Genomic DNA, 17,149 nt, shown 5'->3' on the forward strand with positions numbered 1-17,149 from the left:
TAATTTATTCCTACATTTATGGCTTGTGTTTTTTAGTACTTAATAATTGCAATAACAAGTCCCATTATTTAGAGACATAGAAATACAATAATTATTAATAAAAAGACCAAAATATATATGTTTTTATAAATTTCATATTGAGTGATGTTTGGTTTGGTTGTTAAGGAAAAAGCACGTAAGTGGTTTTGGGAAGAGAAGTGCATGTGATTGTGATAGTAACGATTCGGTCACAAAGTGGATCACCGCCCCATAATTCCTGAGATTTCTTTCATCCTTCTTTTCATTCTCCGTTTCATTACTCCGGTTAGTTTCACTATTACACAATCCTCTCTCCCTATATGTATACATATATTTATTTACAGATTTACTATTGCGATGTATTTCTTATTATTCATCAAATCAATGCCTATATTATTATTATTATTGTTATGTGTGGGATTGGTTATTGATGTTAATAAATATTATGTGTGAATGATTCAGTTGATAGCGATGGATTCGAGTTCTGGGCAGCAGGAATTTGATTATTTGTTCAAATTGTTGATGATTGGTGACTCTGGTGTTGGCAAGAGTAGTTTACTTCTCTGTTTCACTGTCGATGATTTTCAAGATCTCTCACCCACAATTGGTTTGTTTTTTATTTATTTTATTTTTACTTAAAGAATAAAGCCTTATCCCCTTTTGGGTATTCAAAAAACTATTCCCTTGTATTGATTTAATGTTTAGGATTAAATTTAGGTGCTGGATGAGTGTGGGAGGTGCTATCACATTTATCAAGTTAGAATATTTGAAAACAATTTTTAGAATTAGTAAATTATTAACATAATAGAATTGGATTGAATGAAAGAATTTTAAGAGTCTAATTAGAGTCCGAAGTTTGAACTACTGTGGTGTAAAATCTATAGAGTCTAAACTCTAAAGTTGAGTTTGATGAGGAGAATGCTGATGATAATTGTTAATGCTGATATTGAGATGGTTGTGATCTGTTGTGGATGCCCTAAGGTTCATGCATATTCGTAGTCATAGCCATAGCCATAGCCATAGCCATAGCTTTCGTACTAATAGTGTAGTTTAGGCTCAACTCACTACAATTTCCTTATAGATAAAGATTTTCCCCATTTTTATTGTTTATGGACTTTATGCTCATGTTTTGCAGATTGTTTGTAAGCACCATGATATGGAATTCCATGCCCAAAACATATTAAATTAGTAAGTTAACTTTCCTGTTTTATTTCTTGTTTGACGTCTCTTGCAGGTGTTGATTTTAAGGTCAAATATGTGATGATGGGTGGTAAAAAGCTGAAGCTTGCCATTTGGGATACAGGTATTAACTTTTATCTATTTATTAATGTTTCACTTTATGCTTATAACTTTTCTCAAATCCTTGTCTATTAGTGTGCCTAACTGTAGATATGGTGATCATTCTACTTGTTTAATAATGCAGCTGGTCAGGAGAGATTCAGAACGCTGACAAGTTCTTACTACCGAGGGGCACAAGGGATCATTATGGGTAAGTTTCTATTCTCCTTTTCTCAACTACCCATATCATGCATTTATTGGATTAGCTGAAATGCCTTGAATTTTCATAAAAAGCTAGACTCCAATATAATCAATGGATAGAATGCTATTCCATGTTCACATTTCCTTGTTAAGGTAGCAGCAATTATGGTGAAGTCCTGTTTACTGACATCTTTTGACATTTGATTCAGTGAAAGGACAGTAGGAAACTAGGAATTACAACTTTAGTGTCTACTCATTGTAATAGCATGTATTTATGTATCACCACACCACCCTTTATGATATTTAAACATGCATTGATAAAAAAATATAAGTTTAATACTCATTAGTTTGAAGTTGGATTCTAGCATGTTTGTGCAAGGACAAAAATATGTAGTTTCCCTATCCTTTGAAAGTAAACCTATGATCTTATTCCTTATGCTTGGGAAAATCCTCTACATTTGCGATTTGCTTTGTGAATTGTAATGATGGTATGACCAGATAAGGGAGTTAGTTCTTTGCTGGGAGGAGTCAGCCAAAATTTCCGTATTATAGGTCCTGGAATTGCATGTTTATTTCATTAAAATCAATAATGCTTTTTTGTGTCTCATATAATCAAAGCACATGGTTACCTGCAAATTAATTCACACCTTATACTTTCAAGTCTTTATCCTGGCTTCTGCTTTGAAGGTTTGGCAACATGGTGATTTTGGAATACTATTTCTATATCTATTCAGACTATTCTTATCAAATCCAAGTTTTATTTGATTTGGATCGTTGTTAGTGTTGGATATTGTTCAGCCTGCATGGGGAAACTTAACCATGCTTTGAACATTTGATATGTTCCTAGAAACATTGTTTTATTTGGTTGACACCTCCTTTATATTCATTATGTTATTGGTTGGATTCACCTGGAAACGGCTTCAGTGTGTGTCTTAGCTGTAGTATGTTGAATGACATTTGGAAACTGTGAAATGTCCCCTCCTCCAAGTTGATGTAGTGTTGAACTTTGAGTTTGGATTTGCTGCTAATCTTTTTTTTGTTCCTCTAATTGATGCAGTTTATGATGTAACACGGCGAGAAACATTTACGAATCTATCTGAAGTATGGGCAAAGGAAGTAGAACTTTATTCAACAAATCCTGACTGCATCAAGATGCTTGTTGGAAACAAAGTAGATAAGGTATCATATTTTATGATTTTTTTCTTCATTCTCACTTATATCCACATTCCCGTGTCTTTCGACATACTCAATATTGTTTTGTGTATATAAATTTATGCATGTCTTTCAGGCTGCCCTAATTCAAGAATCTATGTTCCTTGCATATTTGTTAGGTTGTCCATGCTTGAGTTGTTCAAAATCTATGTTATTCCATACTTCACAATTTTCTTCGTTATGACCTACCATTCCAAGTCAGTGCAAGTTATTAGGAAGTTTTGGCACTGATAAGATACTATCATGTATCTTCAAATCAATGTCTTTTCATTTTAAAGAGTTTGGAAGGAACAAGGAGGGTGAAATTCTTCGGCACTGTTTCTTTTTTGTGTGTGTGGGGGGGATTATGGTGTTTTGGATGAAGTGTAATGCCCGAGTTTTAATCAGCAGCTTCTTCACTATCATATGTTATGGAAAAGAGTTGTTGTTTGGTTTTCATACAGGTGTCAGCACTCACCATTTTTGTAGGGCTTTCTATCTCAAATTTACAAGGGGATTGAGAGCCCTTTTTGATATTATGTACTTGAATTGTGTTTTTGCTTCTGATTCTTACTGGAGAGTTGCTTATCTTCCTTGAAATATTATAATATATACTTCCTTTGTTCCATATCTTTTGATGTTTTAACATTTTCACGTTATTTCAAATATTTTGATGTTTTAGAAACCCGATACACATTTATACTTTACTTTCCAACTTCATCCTTATTTATTACTCCTCTTTTTCACCCTCTATTTCTCCATCTTTTTAATTTAGTTTCCAATGTGCATTAAACGAGGTTATTTTAGTCAAATTGTATCAATTTTTGACATCATTTAATGATTTCTTTAACTATGTACATATCATTAAACATCAAAGACTTGGATCGGAGGGAGCATTAAAAAATGTAAAGAACTATTAGCTATGATTAGAGACAAGGGTATTCAAACTAACAACTAACAAGATGAAGATAAGGAGCTAAGCATGGGATCCTAATGCACTGCATTGCTACATGGCTACATGCAGATCTATTTCCATTTTGGTCCCTCAGTTTTACAGTTCTAGTTTCAACTCTTGGATGTGTCTAATAGCTAGTTGTTTCTTGTACTGACTTCTGTATCATACTAGAGCTTTTACTTTTTTCTGTGTCATGCATTCCAGTATAGGGCTTGCCATGCATGTTGGTGATGTTTGCTTTTTCAGGAGGCTGATAGGGTTGTGACAAAGAAAGAGGGAATAGACTTTGCCAGGGAATGTGGTTGCCTATTTACTGAATGCAGCGCTAAAACTCGAGTTAACGTACAACAATGCTTTGAAGAGCTTATGTTGAAGGTATGTTAAGTGTCATATATCCCATTTCCAGACATGGTCTTGGTATATAAAGAAAGATGTATGTGAACATTGTCATGCAATCTGGAGGAATGAGTAATTTTCATAGAAGGTCAATGGTTCAATCATATTTTTTCTTTTGAACAATAAATAGATTTGGAGAGATACACAAGTTGAGTAAAGAAAAATTGATTTAGGGGACACCTCAAATAGATGGTATCTTTTTGAATTGTGACGAACAATGAGAGATGATGAATTTTGGTATTGCTTTTTTACTTCATTTTCTCATATATTTGTTGGTGTTTGCAGATTCTGGATACACCTAGCCTCTTAGCCGAGGGCTCTAAAGGGGTAAAGAAGAACATTTTTAAGGACAAGCAATCCCAGTTTGATGCATCCACAAGCGGGTGTTGCTGAACTTAAGAAGCTACTTCACTGAACCTGCATATTAAGATCTAAGACTCTCAAGAGAAGGGGTTGCATCCATTTCCATAATCAGATTTCTAACATAATAGACGTTTTGTCACATTTAATTGCATATGTAGGCCTTCAATTTTTTTTATACAAAAATCATGGTATCATATTTTTTGGTACTATCAATGATATCATCTCACCTTGTTAAGTAAAGAACTAATCATTTTTGGGGTTCGTGGGTGCCCTCTTAGGAATCGAACCCTCAGTCTTGGGGATCCAGGGAGGCCTTACACCACTAGACCAACGTCTTGTTGGTATCACAAGTATCATATGATAGTGTTGTAAGTAATCCAAATTCAATTTACATATAATGTTGATGAGATGAATGATATTGCTCCACTTCTAATGGGCAATCCTGGGGATTACTCTATTTTAGTGTCTAAATTATTTGTTATTTTCTGTGGCTTAAAGTTTGCTTTTGAATTAGGCTACAGGACAATTATGCCTTAAGCAGATTTATTAACTGCATTTGAGTTTTCATTTTATTTTAATAATAATGCCTTCTTTTTTCTCATTGTTCAAGTTGATTCAAGCCCTCTAGTTATGATTAGATTGGTCCAATTGTAGTTTCTTTAATGTGTGTTATTCTTTTTGCCACGTTTATCACAAAGAAAGAAATGAAGTAGACTAGTGAACTACTTATATTGTCCAACTTTCCATAATATGACTGTACAAGTACAAATTAAATACTAGTCTTATTGATACTAATAGTAAACTCTCATCTTCGAGACGAATCAGTTAATGAACTCCAAGCTATGATTAAGATACTTTGTTAAAAATTTAACTAATAATAAGTAACCATAACTGAAAATTACGTGAGAGACACAATCACAAACATTTTTAGTTGATGAATCTATTAATATATAAGACATACCATTAGTTTAACTGTTTAAGCTGAATTAAAATAGTGCACACCTTATGAATTACAATGTTCAGCCAACTTAATATTGATATTTACTAGAAACTCCAAAATATCTCATACAAAACAGAAAACAAAACAAAAAAGAATGGAGTTATGTGAGGTCCTCCTCAATTGTGAATCCTTGGAAACACAGAAGAAACTGAGATATTTGGTCACCAACCCAAAACTATGGTGTGTGCATGCAGAGCATCACTACCCATTTCCCATCTTCCTAAGCAAAAGCCAAAAGCTAGAATATTTCAGAATTGTCTAAGCCAAACATCACTTCCAAACAGGCGATTATTCCTCTTATCTCTGCCTCTCTCTAGTTACCTTATCCTTCCTGTTTTTTCTTCATATGCTACAGCCACAACACAGTCACAGTATGACCCTGTAACTGATGCTGAAAGAGATGCAAGTGCTTTATTCTCACAGAGAGTGTCACAAGCAGTGGAGTTGTTGGATAAAGGGAGGGAATTGCAGGCTCAGGGTGACTTCAATGGTGCTCTTCAATATTTCTCTCAGGTCAGTTAAATCAATCATATTTCCACTTATTTAGTTAGCTGCTTAATATTCTTTCATTTATCATACAAGGATTACTCATGTTTATGTCAAGATAGTTTTATTTTAGTTTTGTGAACGAAATATACTATTAGTCTGTGTCCACTTTTTTGGTAGCTGCGGGACATTAAGCGTGAGCGCCTCTCGGTTCAAGGCAGTTGCCCTCTCCCTGTTCCCTTTAATAAAAGAAAACAAAAACTTTGGCCTATGAAAAAAGATATATCTACCTTTTTTCCAAATAGAATCTGCTGAAAGCATTGATATTTGCTATCCTAATATTGGTAAGAACTGAAAATGTAGTGGGTTCTCCAATTGGCTTTTGTCACCTATAACATGGCTTGGTAATTGTTCCAACTCCTTTTAGTTAGTTTAGTTGAATTATCCCAAAAATTCAAAGAAGTTACACTCTTATCCGTCCACTTTATTGGTTGCTTATGTTGTTCAGTTGGTAGTACCACCATTCCTTCATCAGTGCACATGCCTTTGATATTGGAGCATAAAACCAGACAAGATATGGAGTTAAAAACAGGAACATGAGTAAAGATATCATACAGTCGCAATATTGTGAAGCACTTCTAGTAGATTGAATCATTGAGTTTCATGCAAAATTCATTCCTGAAAGCTGGGAAGTTACAAGAGTTCAGTTCCAACTTCCGAATAAATGCAATAGTTGTTCTATTACTATGAGGGTTGATTATTTTCTAAACCATTAGACGTAACAGAACTAACTAATTTAAAATGTTTTAAGAGGCCTCAAGATTTTGAAAGTCATTATAGGATTTTCCACTCATTTACCTCAATCATTCTTTGACTGAGATATCTGGTGGCTCAACCTGTTCTATTTCAAGGCATCATAATGTCACATTCTATAACTGTTAGTGATTTTATTTATTCACATATTCTATGGTTTAATCATATGAATGATTTAATTTGCAATCAAGCATACGAGCTACCTTCTTGTTTCCAGGTTATTGAAAGCTACAAAGACTTGGCATTCTCAGAGTATGCAAGGGTTGGAAGAGCGCTGGCCTTGTATGAAGTTGGTGACAGAGAAGAAGCCATTGCAGAAATGGAAGACGTTTCGATATCTCTAAAAGGGTATCCAGGTATGTTCATATCCTTTTCATTCTAGAGTCATGCTACAGAAGGAAAAATCTTACTTTTCTCCAATACTACATTTTTTGTTGTTACTCCAAGCAGAAGTGCATGCAGCTCTTGCGGCAGCCTTATATGCAGATAAGCATGCCCCATTGCTTGCTGAAAACCAGTTCACTATTGCAACTCTGCTTGATCCCCAATTTACAGACCTTTCATATGTTAGAGACACAAAGCACTGGCCTCCAAGTTTGGTTAGTTCTCTGCAGCACTTCATTACACTGTCTTAGGACTTCTCAGCGTGTTTATTTGTGTTGTTTAACCTATATACTTAGCGGTGCCACCCATATGAAGACCTTCTCAAAAGTATGGAAGTTAACAACTTCAACTGTATACCTTTTATTTTTATTAACTATTCTTGGTTCTGAAATGTAAATCAGTCATGATATACATTTTCTCTCCACCTTTGTCTTTTAAATGGTGCATACTACGTGCACAGGAAAGTAGTATCCCAAAATTTATGCAAGTTTTTTAAATTCAGAAGGTGGGGATTGTTCAAATGTATTATTGAATTGTTGTAATAAGCTTTCAAAAGGAGATTTGCTGCTTATCTGAATTATAAGCCTTTGAGCTAGTGTTGATAAGGTATCTTCTTCTTTCCTTTTCTTTTTGAACTGCCAACTAGCCATGACCTTTTATTTCTTTTCCTTTATTTTAGCTGATTTCTTTTCCTTTATTTTAGGTGATTTTTTTTCCTTTTCCTGTTATTTTGTTTCTCCTTCCACAGAAGAAAGCTCATATTATTTTTGGATATTGTATTTGGCATCCTATTCTTAAAAGAAATTTTCAAAACTTCTTTTGATGTTAAAGAAAACTTTTCCAAATGTTTTCACCATAAAAATGGAGTCCATGGTGTGATGTAAAAGTTTATCTTACACATTTCTATCACACGTAAAAAAGATCCAGTCTTGCACAATATTTCCAAGAATCTGGCCAGCCAGTCAATCGCCATCATCAGAAAAGGTCCTCCACGTTTATCTTACCTGCCTGTTTGAAAAAAAGTCCCATGTTGAGTTAAATCACCATAAGGATGGTCCATGAAACCACATTTTGATAGAAAAAGGAAAAGAAAAGAGGGAAGATGAATTTGTTCTGTTCAAGTTGTCATGAAATCACTGAGTCCGTGGCCGCTAAAATCAGAAGACGAATGAGTACCTTTAGTACCTTCGTATCACGAGCATGTGAGTACTGAGTCCATTTTGTTTCAGATGAAGTTCCTCCAATTTAGTTAAGAGGCCATGGAAATGGATACATCAATAGCAGAAAGAGATATGGCTATCAAATAATTTCAACCATACTAGTTTAGTGATTTGAATGCAACATTTAAAAATAAAATGATTAGGCTACAATGCCATTTTACCATGTTAGATATCATAATAATACAACTTATATGATAAAATAAAATGGTTTTTTGGCTGCAAAGTCAATTTACCATATCTAGTTATCTACGAAGTCGCCAAACACTATGCATATAAATGTTTTTGTGGTCTTTACAATCATTATACAACACATCTATTATTATTCACAGTCTACACCTGCTTTGGCTCCTAAGTGCACTTGGATCTTAACAATTTGAGCAGCATTCTTGACTTTGATTTAGTTATGGCGCCACACTGACTCTGCAGAAGCAATAGCAACTGATTCAAAACACCAGCCCCTATGGATTCCTCTCTTGCATACTCAAAATCACCACAAACAATCAAAAGTAGCTCAACAGCACTTTGACTACATTCTTGTTCAGATAACCTGAACACCATATTCACTAAAGTTTCTATACCTTTTGGATGATTCATCAATGCCTCTTTAGCACTATCTAGCACCATAAGTTTCTCCATTATTGACATGGCTAGTGGAGCTAAGTTCTTCTGTATTCCTTCACAACCTAACGATGAAATGTATGTTATGATTCCATCTAGTGCTCCTCCTCTCACTAAAGCCTCTCTGTTACATTGTAAGGAACATAGTGCTGACATGGCTTTTAAAGCATACTCAGTAACCTCACAATTTTGGATTATAATTAGAACTATCTCATGCACTAGCTTGTGATTGTTTCCAAGAATACAGCATAACTCTTCTCTCTGCTGAGATGCTGCTGCTGACTCTATAAGATGACACAATCTAGTCTTAACCGAGCTAGTACCTTTTTCAAATAATAGCAGAAATGATGCTAATTTAAGAACAATTTTCATCAGATAATAAGACTCTGATTTTCTTAAGTGCATGTAGCTTGTTCTCTAAGGCTTCCTCATGAGATTCAAGGGTGGCTTTAATTGCAGCTAAAGAATCAATAGTTATAGTTGCAGAGTTACCAGGGTCAAATTGTGGACCAAGTTGTAGCCATTGATGGATCAAATGACGAAGAGTGTTATTTGGAACAAGGGATGGATCATGAAGCTTCTGCATTGTTACAGGGAATGTGAGGTTACCAGCAGAAAACCATTTTTCTATACTTGATCTATCATAGGTTTGGCCTGTGCATAAAGTTACAGGGTCTTCAAACAAGTCTAAACTGATGGGGCATCTGAATAAGTGGGGAATTATCATTTGATCTTTGTTCATGTAAAAGAAACTAAAGATTCCAAAGAACAATGAAACAAATAGTTTGATGTATTACAGTTGGAGAGTTCAAGGCTTTAAGTGTTGGCAACACAAGGGAAGCTTTTTAAGGCAGTCATAAAGATGGTGTTAGAAAGTAGCAAACTTTTTATCTTTTGTTGGCTTCTAAAGCATTGTGAGAAAGAATAAGATTGACAAGAGTTATATATACTTGAAACTAGGAAGTAGTGACTGAGAAATGGACCATAAAATGTTGCATCAAGAGGAAGTGATGGATATAGAAAGAAAAGTTACCAAGTGGAGGACTTGCATTCCATATTGGCAGCCCAAAAGAGAATTGGAGTATGGCAAGTTGCTGTAATGCTGCAACTTTCATAGACAGGGAAGTGTATAGAGGGAAGAGTATAAGTACAACCTTAGTTGGAAAAAAACAGAAACCCTCACTTAGAGGGCAGAAAAGAGAAAAATATCAAAATCATAGTGAAAGGAAGTGGAATTGCAACTAAAATTATAGAATAGTTGTGAGAATGGTCCCCATCCTGTTTAATTTGTTTGAAGAATGTTTGTTGCATATTTCTTAAAAAGTTTCATATTATATAGAAATTTTAGTGAAATAGTTAAAATTAAATAATATAAATTGAATAATGTTATTTGTACTACTATTTTATACATTCATTGTATACACATAATGAATAGGAAAAAGAAAAAAAGACAAAATGTGACATTATATTTCTCTTTCTTTCACAAAGGTAAGTAGATATACATGCTAGAAGTATTCATGGATTATACAAGTAACAATTAATATGAATGCTAGGATTACTCTAATCTTTATCAGTCCAGTCAAACCAGAGGAATAAGGAATAAATCCAGTCAAAAAGAACAGCTAAAAGGGAAAATGATTCTTGATGTCTTTGAAGTTTGAATTCATATATGGTGACTCTAAGAAGCTAGAAAACTGTCCCTTTTGTTTTCTTTTTTTGTTTTCAAGGGAGTAGGTGTGTGCTTGATATTGTGTTGAATAGATGTAGGAGCTGAATTTAATGGTAGTCACAAGGCTCACGAGTGAAGCAATGATATAGGGAAGCTTTAAATATTCATTGAGAAATTCTTACAAGAATTGAAAGTATTCTAGATAAGTTTTTTTCGATGACAAAAAATGTATTAAACAGAGCACAAAAGGTGCCCGTCCATTCCAATACAAAAGGAGATCAACATTTTGATCTTTTTATAATATGGCCTTTGAACACTATCTTGTCTGCCATTGGAATATATATCAAGCTCTCCACTATCAAGCAAGCAGCAATTTTGATTATGACTTTTATTTTATAATGCTTGTCAATCAAAACTTGTAAAAAGTCACAAGTAGTCTTTTTTCAAGAAAATATATGGACCAAATTACAACCACTATTATTGAAAACAATGGAGTTCCTCAAAACTCATATGGACCACACTGCCACATACCAAACATAAATCCTAGACTTCTTTCCTTTCTTCAATCTCGCAAATAGTTAGTTATGTAGTAAATAATATTCTGTAACACTAGTACAACAACAACCAAACTTTTATCCCACTAGGTAAGGTCGGCTACATGGTCGAATAATATACCAACTAAATAACATCCAATCCAAAACATGAATAAAAAGTCTTCCAAATTTCAACAGCAATGTCACATCTCACAAATAAATATGCACCAGACTCTCCAATATCAGTACAAAAGCATGCTAACAAATACTTGATCAATCACAATCCTTCTTTAGCATATGTGTGGGACATGTGATATGGTCTAAATAGCCTTAGCCACTGCCCTTTGTGCTGTGGAAACAAGGTTGTTTGTGGCTTTATTTTATTACCGCTCCTGAATCTATATATCATTGCCATGCCACTGTTTTGACATTCATAATTTCCTTCTAGCTCCAGCCTCTTCACATAAATGTTGATGTGGAATTGGATAATGTGAAATGGTCATTTGAACTCTTATGATGTGATAATGTGTGATGAAACATATTCTAGACCTCTAGTGACTTTTAAGTGAAGTTCTTAGTCATGCCAGCAAAAAAAGAGAATAAGGAATACTATCTCAGAATCTATTCTTGTCAATTTCACTTGTGTTGAGGGAAAAAAGAAACCAAACCAAAACAAAAAACTACAACTACATGTATGAAATTGTATGCTGTATATTCTTTTCGTTACAAGATGAAATCGTTCATTTGTATGCACATTTCTATTAGGTATTGATAAAATTTTGACTAGACTATAAGACCTAATACAAAAACCAATAACAGAAAAAGAAAGAAGCTTTTGTATTTTGTTGAGTTATGAGTTATGACACAAGATGAAGAGAGCCGATTTAATTAGTCACCAACATAGGTTATTACTCATAGATGAGAGCTTTCTGCACTGAACACATTACGACGTTCACTCGGTGGTGGAGTTGTTGAAGGATGACTTATCTGACTGGTATAATCTTCATTTGCCTGCATTGCATTAACATCTGGTGTTGCCATCGCATCTCCTATTTCTATCTCTGCCCCAACATATTGTTGCACCACCAACACTGAAGCATTTGATGCGAAATCCGATGATGCTAACAAGTCCCCTATTGCCCCTAACTCAGGACACTCACTCCAATCAGTGAGTCCTGCTGTTAGTTGTGATAACATCCCTCTCCCTCTCCCAACTATAAAAAGGTCATGCATGTCATCCATTGACCTTATTGCTGCCACCGTCTCCTCTCCATCATTCACTTCCTTTTCGGTGTAAACAACTGATTCGTCATTTGCATGACTAATTCTAAACAAGTGTAAAAGCTTATCATCTAGTTCCTTATCATTATCCTTATCTGTTTCTACTGTAAGTATCCTTGGTTCATCAGGGTCCAAAATATGGTTATGATCTTTATCATGATCATCGTTTGGTTCTTTTACTTCTTCGCCTGGCACAAAACGCAAAATCGTGAGGCTTACATCTGGATGCTCACACATCCTCCATGCATAGCACAATGCTTCTCTATCATCTGGTCCTCCAAAGAATAATACAGCTACATGATGTGACAATTGATCCGATGGTAATCGGTTTGAGCCATTGAAGCCTTTGTCTACTAGTATTCCAACTGAGCAAGGTGAATTTGCTAGTACATTTTGGTTGACGCTGCGAAACGCCGTGTTTGTAGGTTCCATTCCTCCATCAACAGTTTGTTGCTTATGAAAAGGAAGGATTATGAATGCGACGCGCTTGTCTTCTGCCAAATTGCATATATCTTCATGCATGGTGGAGTAAGGGGACACTGCTGCTAAGGGTTGGACTGAGACAAAAGCAGCACGTTGCTCGTAGTTGGCAAAGGCATTGATTATGTGGTCAGATTGTGCTTCTGGTCTATTAACGGTAGAAGGGTTGTCTGATGTCATAATGCTGTGTTGAATGAGTAAGGTTGATGCATGGCCAGAGAGTTCAATCAAATTGAGCACATAGATGCATATTGGTGACTTCTTTGTTGGATTTGAAGCCTCAAGGAGATTAATTATTGTTGGCACATTCTTAGGGGTATGGACACATACTAAGACTCGGAGTTCTGCATCTCTTTTTGATATCTGAACAGTTCTTTTTTTGTAAGATATGAACCTCCTTGCTGGTCTGTATATAACTGATAGGCCAGGTACAATTATTCCAGTCATTAGTATAGTTATCATCACCATGATGGCAAATGATTCGGCATCCAAAATCTGCAAGCAGTTGTCACTGATCAACTTGAATAGATAACTCTTACAGATGAATTACGAGATATATACTGGTTGGTACTACTAGTACGGGAAATTATTTCATGCTATTGAAGCATAACAAATCAATGCTAGATGTAGCAGTATTAGAACTATAGTATGAACAATGCTAAATAGTAAATAAAAATTGTATAATACTTTTATTTTTCTCTAGAGTATAATATCTAAAGTGAACTATAGTATTGACTAGTACCTTTGTGTCTCTACCAACATTAAGCACAATCATTTCGACAAGGCCCTTCGAGTTCATGAGCAAACCAAGGGCTGCACTTTCATTAACCGACATTTCATAAGAGACTGCAGCGAGTATAGTGCCAGCAATTTTGCCAATGCATGCCATAATAACAATCAAAATCACTGAGATCCAGGTTTTGAGCCCCTTGATGAGACCTAAATTAGTGTTCAACCCACTGATGGCAAAAAAGAGAGGAAGCAATAGGCCAGACATAAAGTCCTCAATCTTTTCAACAAGAGCAACACCAAGTGGCCCATGTGGGATTATCAAACCAAACACAAAACCTCCAACAACAGAATGTGTTCCAAGAGCATCTGTTATAAAACCTGAGACCATAACACCTGCCAATATCAGACAAATGTATAAATCACTGAAGTCTTCACCTTCAGGGGTTTTCCTTATTATCCAAGATATTAATGGTTTCACAGCAAAAGCATAAAAGGCAATAAAAGCCACAGTTGACAGAATAACCATTCCAGAAGCCAATGTAGGTTTCTCATTCTCTACAAGCGCAATGGATATAGCTACCATAATCCAAGAACACACATCATTAACAAGTGCAGATGAGAGTGCAACTTTTCCCATCTCTGAGTTGCTGAGTTTGAGCTCAGTGAGGATCCTAGCAAGAACAGGGAATGCAGTAACAGAGAGAACAACACCAAGGAATAACATGTAAGGTATATTCTTTGTGTCATTGTGTCTGACGAAAAAAAAGGCACTGAGCACTCCAACAATAAAGGGTAAGACCATGCCAGCAATTGCTATGCTTACTGCTTTTTTACCTACACGTGTTATTCCTGTTAAGTCCATTCCTATTCCCACCATGAAGAGGAAATAAAGGAGACCCACGTTTGCCATTGTTTCAATCACCATCACACTTCTTAAGGGGAATACTGCATTAGCAAAGGTTTTGCTTCTTCCTAGCACTGAAGGTCCCAATATTAATCCTCCCTGCATCCATGCAACCAAAAATAATAGTATCCCTTATATTACCACTGTAATATATGTGCACTGTCACAATCATGTAATATAAAACTCATATATTGTCACATTTCTTTCTCATACATTATATTCCTGAGCATTTAACTTGTGAATAGGAAGCCCAAGATCCTAACTAACATTTTCTAGCCGACAATGTTTAGGATTCGGCCTACATAATAACTTAGAAGGGAAGAGTCACCCAGGAGATGCCTAGGAGCCTTCATGGGCCATAATGTAGGCCTGCCAGACCAACTTATTGATAGTTCACGAATCAGGACCATGTCCTCTATAAATACTTATTTAAGTTTTGGAGTTGATTTTCAAGTACTTATTCAAAGCGATTCGAAGTCATTTCAACCCAATTCAAACAACCCAAGGTTTATTCAGAACACAACTTTACTTTCTAAACCCTATTTTTATTAGGCTTGTTCATGTCAGTCCCTTTTACCAACTTTAATTTTTTTCAGCATTCTAAAAAATGTGCTCAAAATCATGTGGGCAACCAAATACTAGCTTAATGAAATTTGTGGGGCCTTTTGCTCTTTAATAATGCACCATTAAATTTTTCCTCTATTGTGTTCAATGTGGGTAATAGGTAGTAGCCAACTAGCCATAACAACCATTGAACATATTGTTAATGTTATAGCTAAGGTGATACATATTTAATGGATAAAACCCACAAAAAATAAATCTCCCATGAAAAATTAAGAGTACATAATACAGAAACTAACCAAGATTTCAGCAATAACGCGTGGCTGGCGAATGGGCTTAAGGAGGATGACAAATATGCGTGTAGCAACCACAACTAATGTAACTTGCAATATGAAGAGAGGAAGAGCATAGTCCAAAGGGCTATCTCCTTGCCATATCCCATTTGATGTTATCATATTTGGTGCATAGCATACTACTTTATCAACCGTTGCATTTTTTGTATCAACTTCCACATCCATTTTTATTTATCTATTATGTCCTCAATCACTACTAACTCTCTATATGTTGCCACAGGTTTCACTTTCTCTTGTTTCCTACCTTGAGATGCACCTAATCTCAAGGTAATATAAATGTATCATATTTTTTTTTTCAATAATGAAATTGACATATAAAGAGGCTTCTTTTATGGCTTCTCTGGATAGAATCACATGCATGCAACATTGTAAATGAGTTTTGCATGCAAAAACAGGATAAAAGTGAATGTGGTTTTGAGTGTGGGATAAATTAAAAGTGAGAAGAGGAGAAGAAGGATGAACAGAATGAATAATTTTTGCTATTATTTTAATTTTTGTTTAAGAAAAATGAAAAATGGAGCAGAGAAGCAAAATGAAGTGATAGAATTGGTTTTGATTTGGTGGTTGTCCACTCTAAGTGGGGGCTTTACTTAATTTTCATGGCCTATGTTGTGGAGAGGGGTCTCTATTTTAAGGACATTAATGCCATGCAACTAGTGGGGGTACACAAACACAAGAGATGAAGTGTGTTGGAACATTTATGTGGGATTCATATCCATTTCTTTCGGTGTTGTTTTTTTAAGTACATGTATATTTTTAATTTTGAAAAACTATAGACATTTTTTTAAACTTGTAATTGTTCACATTATTTTGGAAGGATAGTAGATAAGTAAACCCCTCAGAAAAATAAAGATATTATAAGTGAAATTAATCCATAACTATGTTCCATTCACTATGAAAAAATAAGTTCATGACATGGTTAAAGCAGTTGAAATTTGTTTAGCTTCCACAACTATGTTTAGAATTCAAAAAATATATAACTTTTTTATAATTATTAATTATTATGTAAGAAGATTTTTATCTGTTTTTTGTTTTTTGGTTTATTGAAAATTAAATTTTAATGAATAGCATTATAGCAACGGCATATCACAAGGTATGATTTAGATGAAAATAACCTAATATTGAAATGATGAATGATGAAAAGAAGTGAAATAACACCTCTTTCAATGGAAACTTGTGTCTTAAGGCAAATCATAAGGTATAATACGGTCACAACGTACATTGATAGGAGCATAAAACTGTTCTTAGCAAAGACAAAAAGAAGAAGCCATATCATCTTCTCAACTTTAGGTCTGATCCCGATTCATTCTTTTTCAAGGTGAAGGAAATAAAAACTCTATAATCAGAATTAAATAAATGAAAAAGTGATCCAGACCACAACTTGTAACTAAACAAACTCCCTTAACTTATTAAAAACAAATAATTCAAATCCAATATTCTAAAGTCTCTTGGAATGGCTTGGACTTAAGGTGAAGAACTTTTTTTTTTGGCAGGTAAGGAGTGAGATGTTGAATAATTAGAGAGTGGAAAAGAGGAAAGGGTTCACGGGCTCTTCTTATTTAATCTCATTTTTTATGTAGCTAGACTTAACTTCTTTCTTAATCCTTGTAGTTAATAATACTATATGGGATAATGAATAGTTTATTGGTGGGCTCCAGATCCTCCAGTATCTAAAAGTTCAGTATTAAAATACGAGGTTATAATGAGCTTGCT

At 34.8% G+C, this 17,149-nt stretch overlaps 3 protein-coding genes and 1 pseudogene across 5 annotated transcripts; 2 read left to right on the top strand and 2 right to left on the bottom strand.

Annotated features, from left to right (window-relative positions):
• On the top strand, window positions 151-4,558 carry LOC109363076 (ras-related protein RABC1-like). 3 transcript variants are annotated; one of them, XM_019609249.1, is made up of 7 exons: window positions 151-303; window positions 481-625; window positions 1,253-1,321; window positions 1,442-1,507; window positions 2,555-2,676; window positions 3,890-4,018; window positions 4,325-4,558. In XM_019609249.1, exons 2-7 carry the CDS (start codon window positions 490-492, stop codon window positions 4,430-4,432), a joined length of 630 nt encoding a protein of 209 aa, XP_019464794.1. In that variant the 5' UTR covers window positions 151-303; window positions 481-489; the 3' UTR covers window positions 4,433-4,558. The 3 variants fall into 3 exon arrangements, with proteins under 3 accessions (XP_019464794.1, XP_019464795.1, XP_019464793.1); XM_019609250.1 differs by having other exon boundaries at window positions 151-274; window positions 477-625; XM_019609248.1 differs by lacking the exon at window positions 151-303 and having other exon boundaries at window positions 376-625.
• LOC109363068 lies at window positions 5,462-7,705 on the top strand. Its single transcript, XM_019609241.1, has 3 exons — window positions 5,462-5,915; window positions 6,919-7,057; window positions 7,152-7,705. Exons 1-3 carry the CDS (start codon window positions 5,580-5,582, stop codon window positions 7,334-7,336), a joined length of 660 nt encoding a protein of 219 aa, XP_019464786.1. The 5' UTR covers window positions 5,462-5,579; the 3' UTR covers window positions 7,337-7,705.
• LOC109363066 lies at window positions 8,563-10,203 on the bottom strand (annotated as a pseudogene).
• On the bottom strand, window positions 11,982-15,858 carry LOC109361694 (cation/H(+) antiporter 15-like). Its single transcript, XM_019607217.1, has 3 exons — window positions 15,383-15,858; window positions 13,629-14,621; window positions 11,982-13,381 (listed from the first exon to the last, which is right to left on the bottom strand). The coding sequence occupies exons 1-3, from the start codon at window positions 15,599-15,601 to the stop codon at window positions 12,038-12,040; spliced, it is 2,556 nt and encodes an 851-aa protein (XP_019462762.1). The 5' UTR covers window positions 15,602-15,858; the 3' UTR covers window positions 11,982-12,037.

The sequence above is a fragment of the Lupinus angustifolius genome, chromosome LG12, assembly GCF_001865875.1.
Source record: "Lupinus angustifolius cultivar Tanjil chromosome LG12, LupAngTanjil_v1.0, whole genome shotgun sequence".
Classification (NCBI taxonomy): Eukaryota; Viridiplantae; Streptophyta; class Magnoliopsida; order Fabales; family Fabaceae; genus Lupinus; species Lupinus angustifolius.

What these genes read in the sequence shown, in the direction of transcription:
- LOC109363076 (XM_019609248.1), top strand. Translation starts at nt 472, where the DNA reads ATGATTCAGTTGATAGCGATGGATTCGAGTTCTGGGCAGCAGGAATTT. An exon ending in GCTTGCCATTTGGGATACAG is followed by an intron (nt 1,322 to 1,441) that starts GTATTAACTTTT and finishes TTAATAATGCAG; the next exon opens with CTGGTCAGGAGAGATTCAGA. An exon ending in TTGAAGAGCTTATGTTGAAG is followed by an intron (nt 4,019 to 4,324) that starts GTATGTTAAGTG and finishes TGGTGTTTGCAG; the next exon opens with ATTCTGGATACACCTAGCCT.
- LOC109363068 (XM_019609241.1), top strand. Translation starts at nt 5,580, where the DNA reads ATGGTGTGTGCATGCAGAGCATCACTACCCATTTCCCATCTTCCTAAG. An exon ending in CTCTTCAATATTTCTCTCAG is followed by an intron (nt 5,916 to 6,918) that starts GTCAGTTAAATC and finishes TCTTGTTTCCAG; the next exon opens with GTTATTGAAAGCTACAAAGA. An exon ending in ATCTCTAAAAGGGTATCCAG is followed by an intron (nt 7,058 to 7,151) that starts GTATGTTCATAT and finishes TACTCCAAGCAG; the next exon opens with AAGTGCATGCAGCTCTTGCG.
- LOC109361694 (XM_019607217.1), bottom strand. Translation starts at nt 15,601, where the DNA reads ATGGATGTGGAAGTTGATACAAAAAATGCAACGGTTGATAAAGTAGTA. An exon ending in GCGTTATTGCTGAAATCTTG is followed by an intron (nt 14,622 to 15,382) that starts GTTAGTTTCTGT and finishes GCATGGATGCAG; the next exon opens with GGAGGATTAATATTGGGACC. An exon ending in ATGTTGGTAGAGACACAAAG is followed by an intron (nt 13,382 to 13,628) that starts GTACTAGTCAAT and finishes AACTGCTTGCAG; the next exon opens with ATTTTGGATGCCGAATCATT.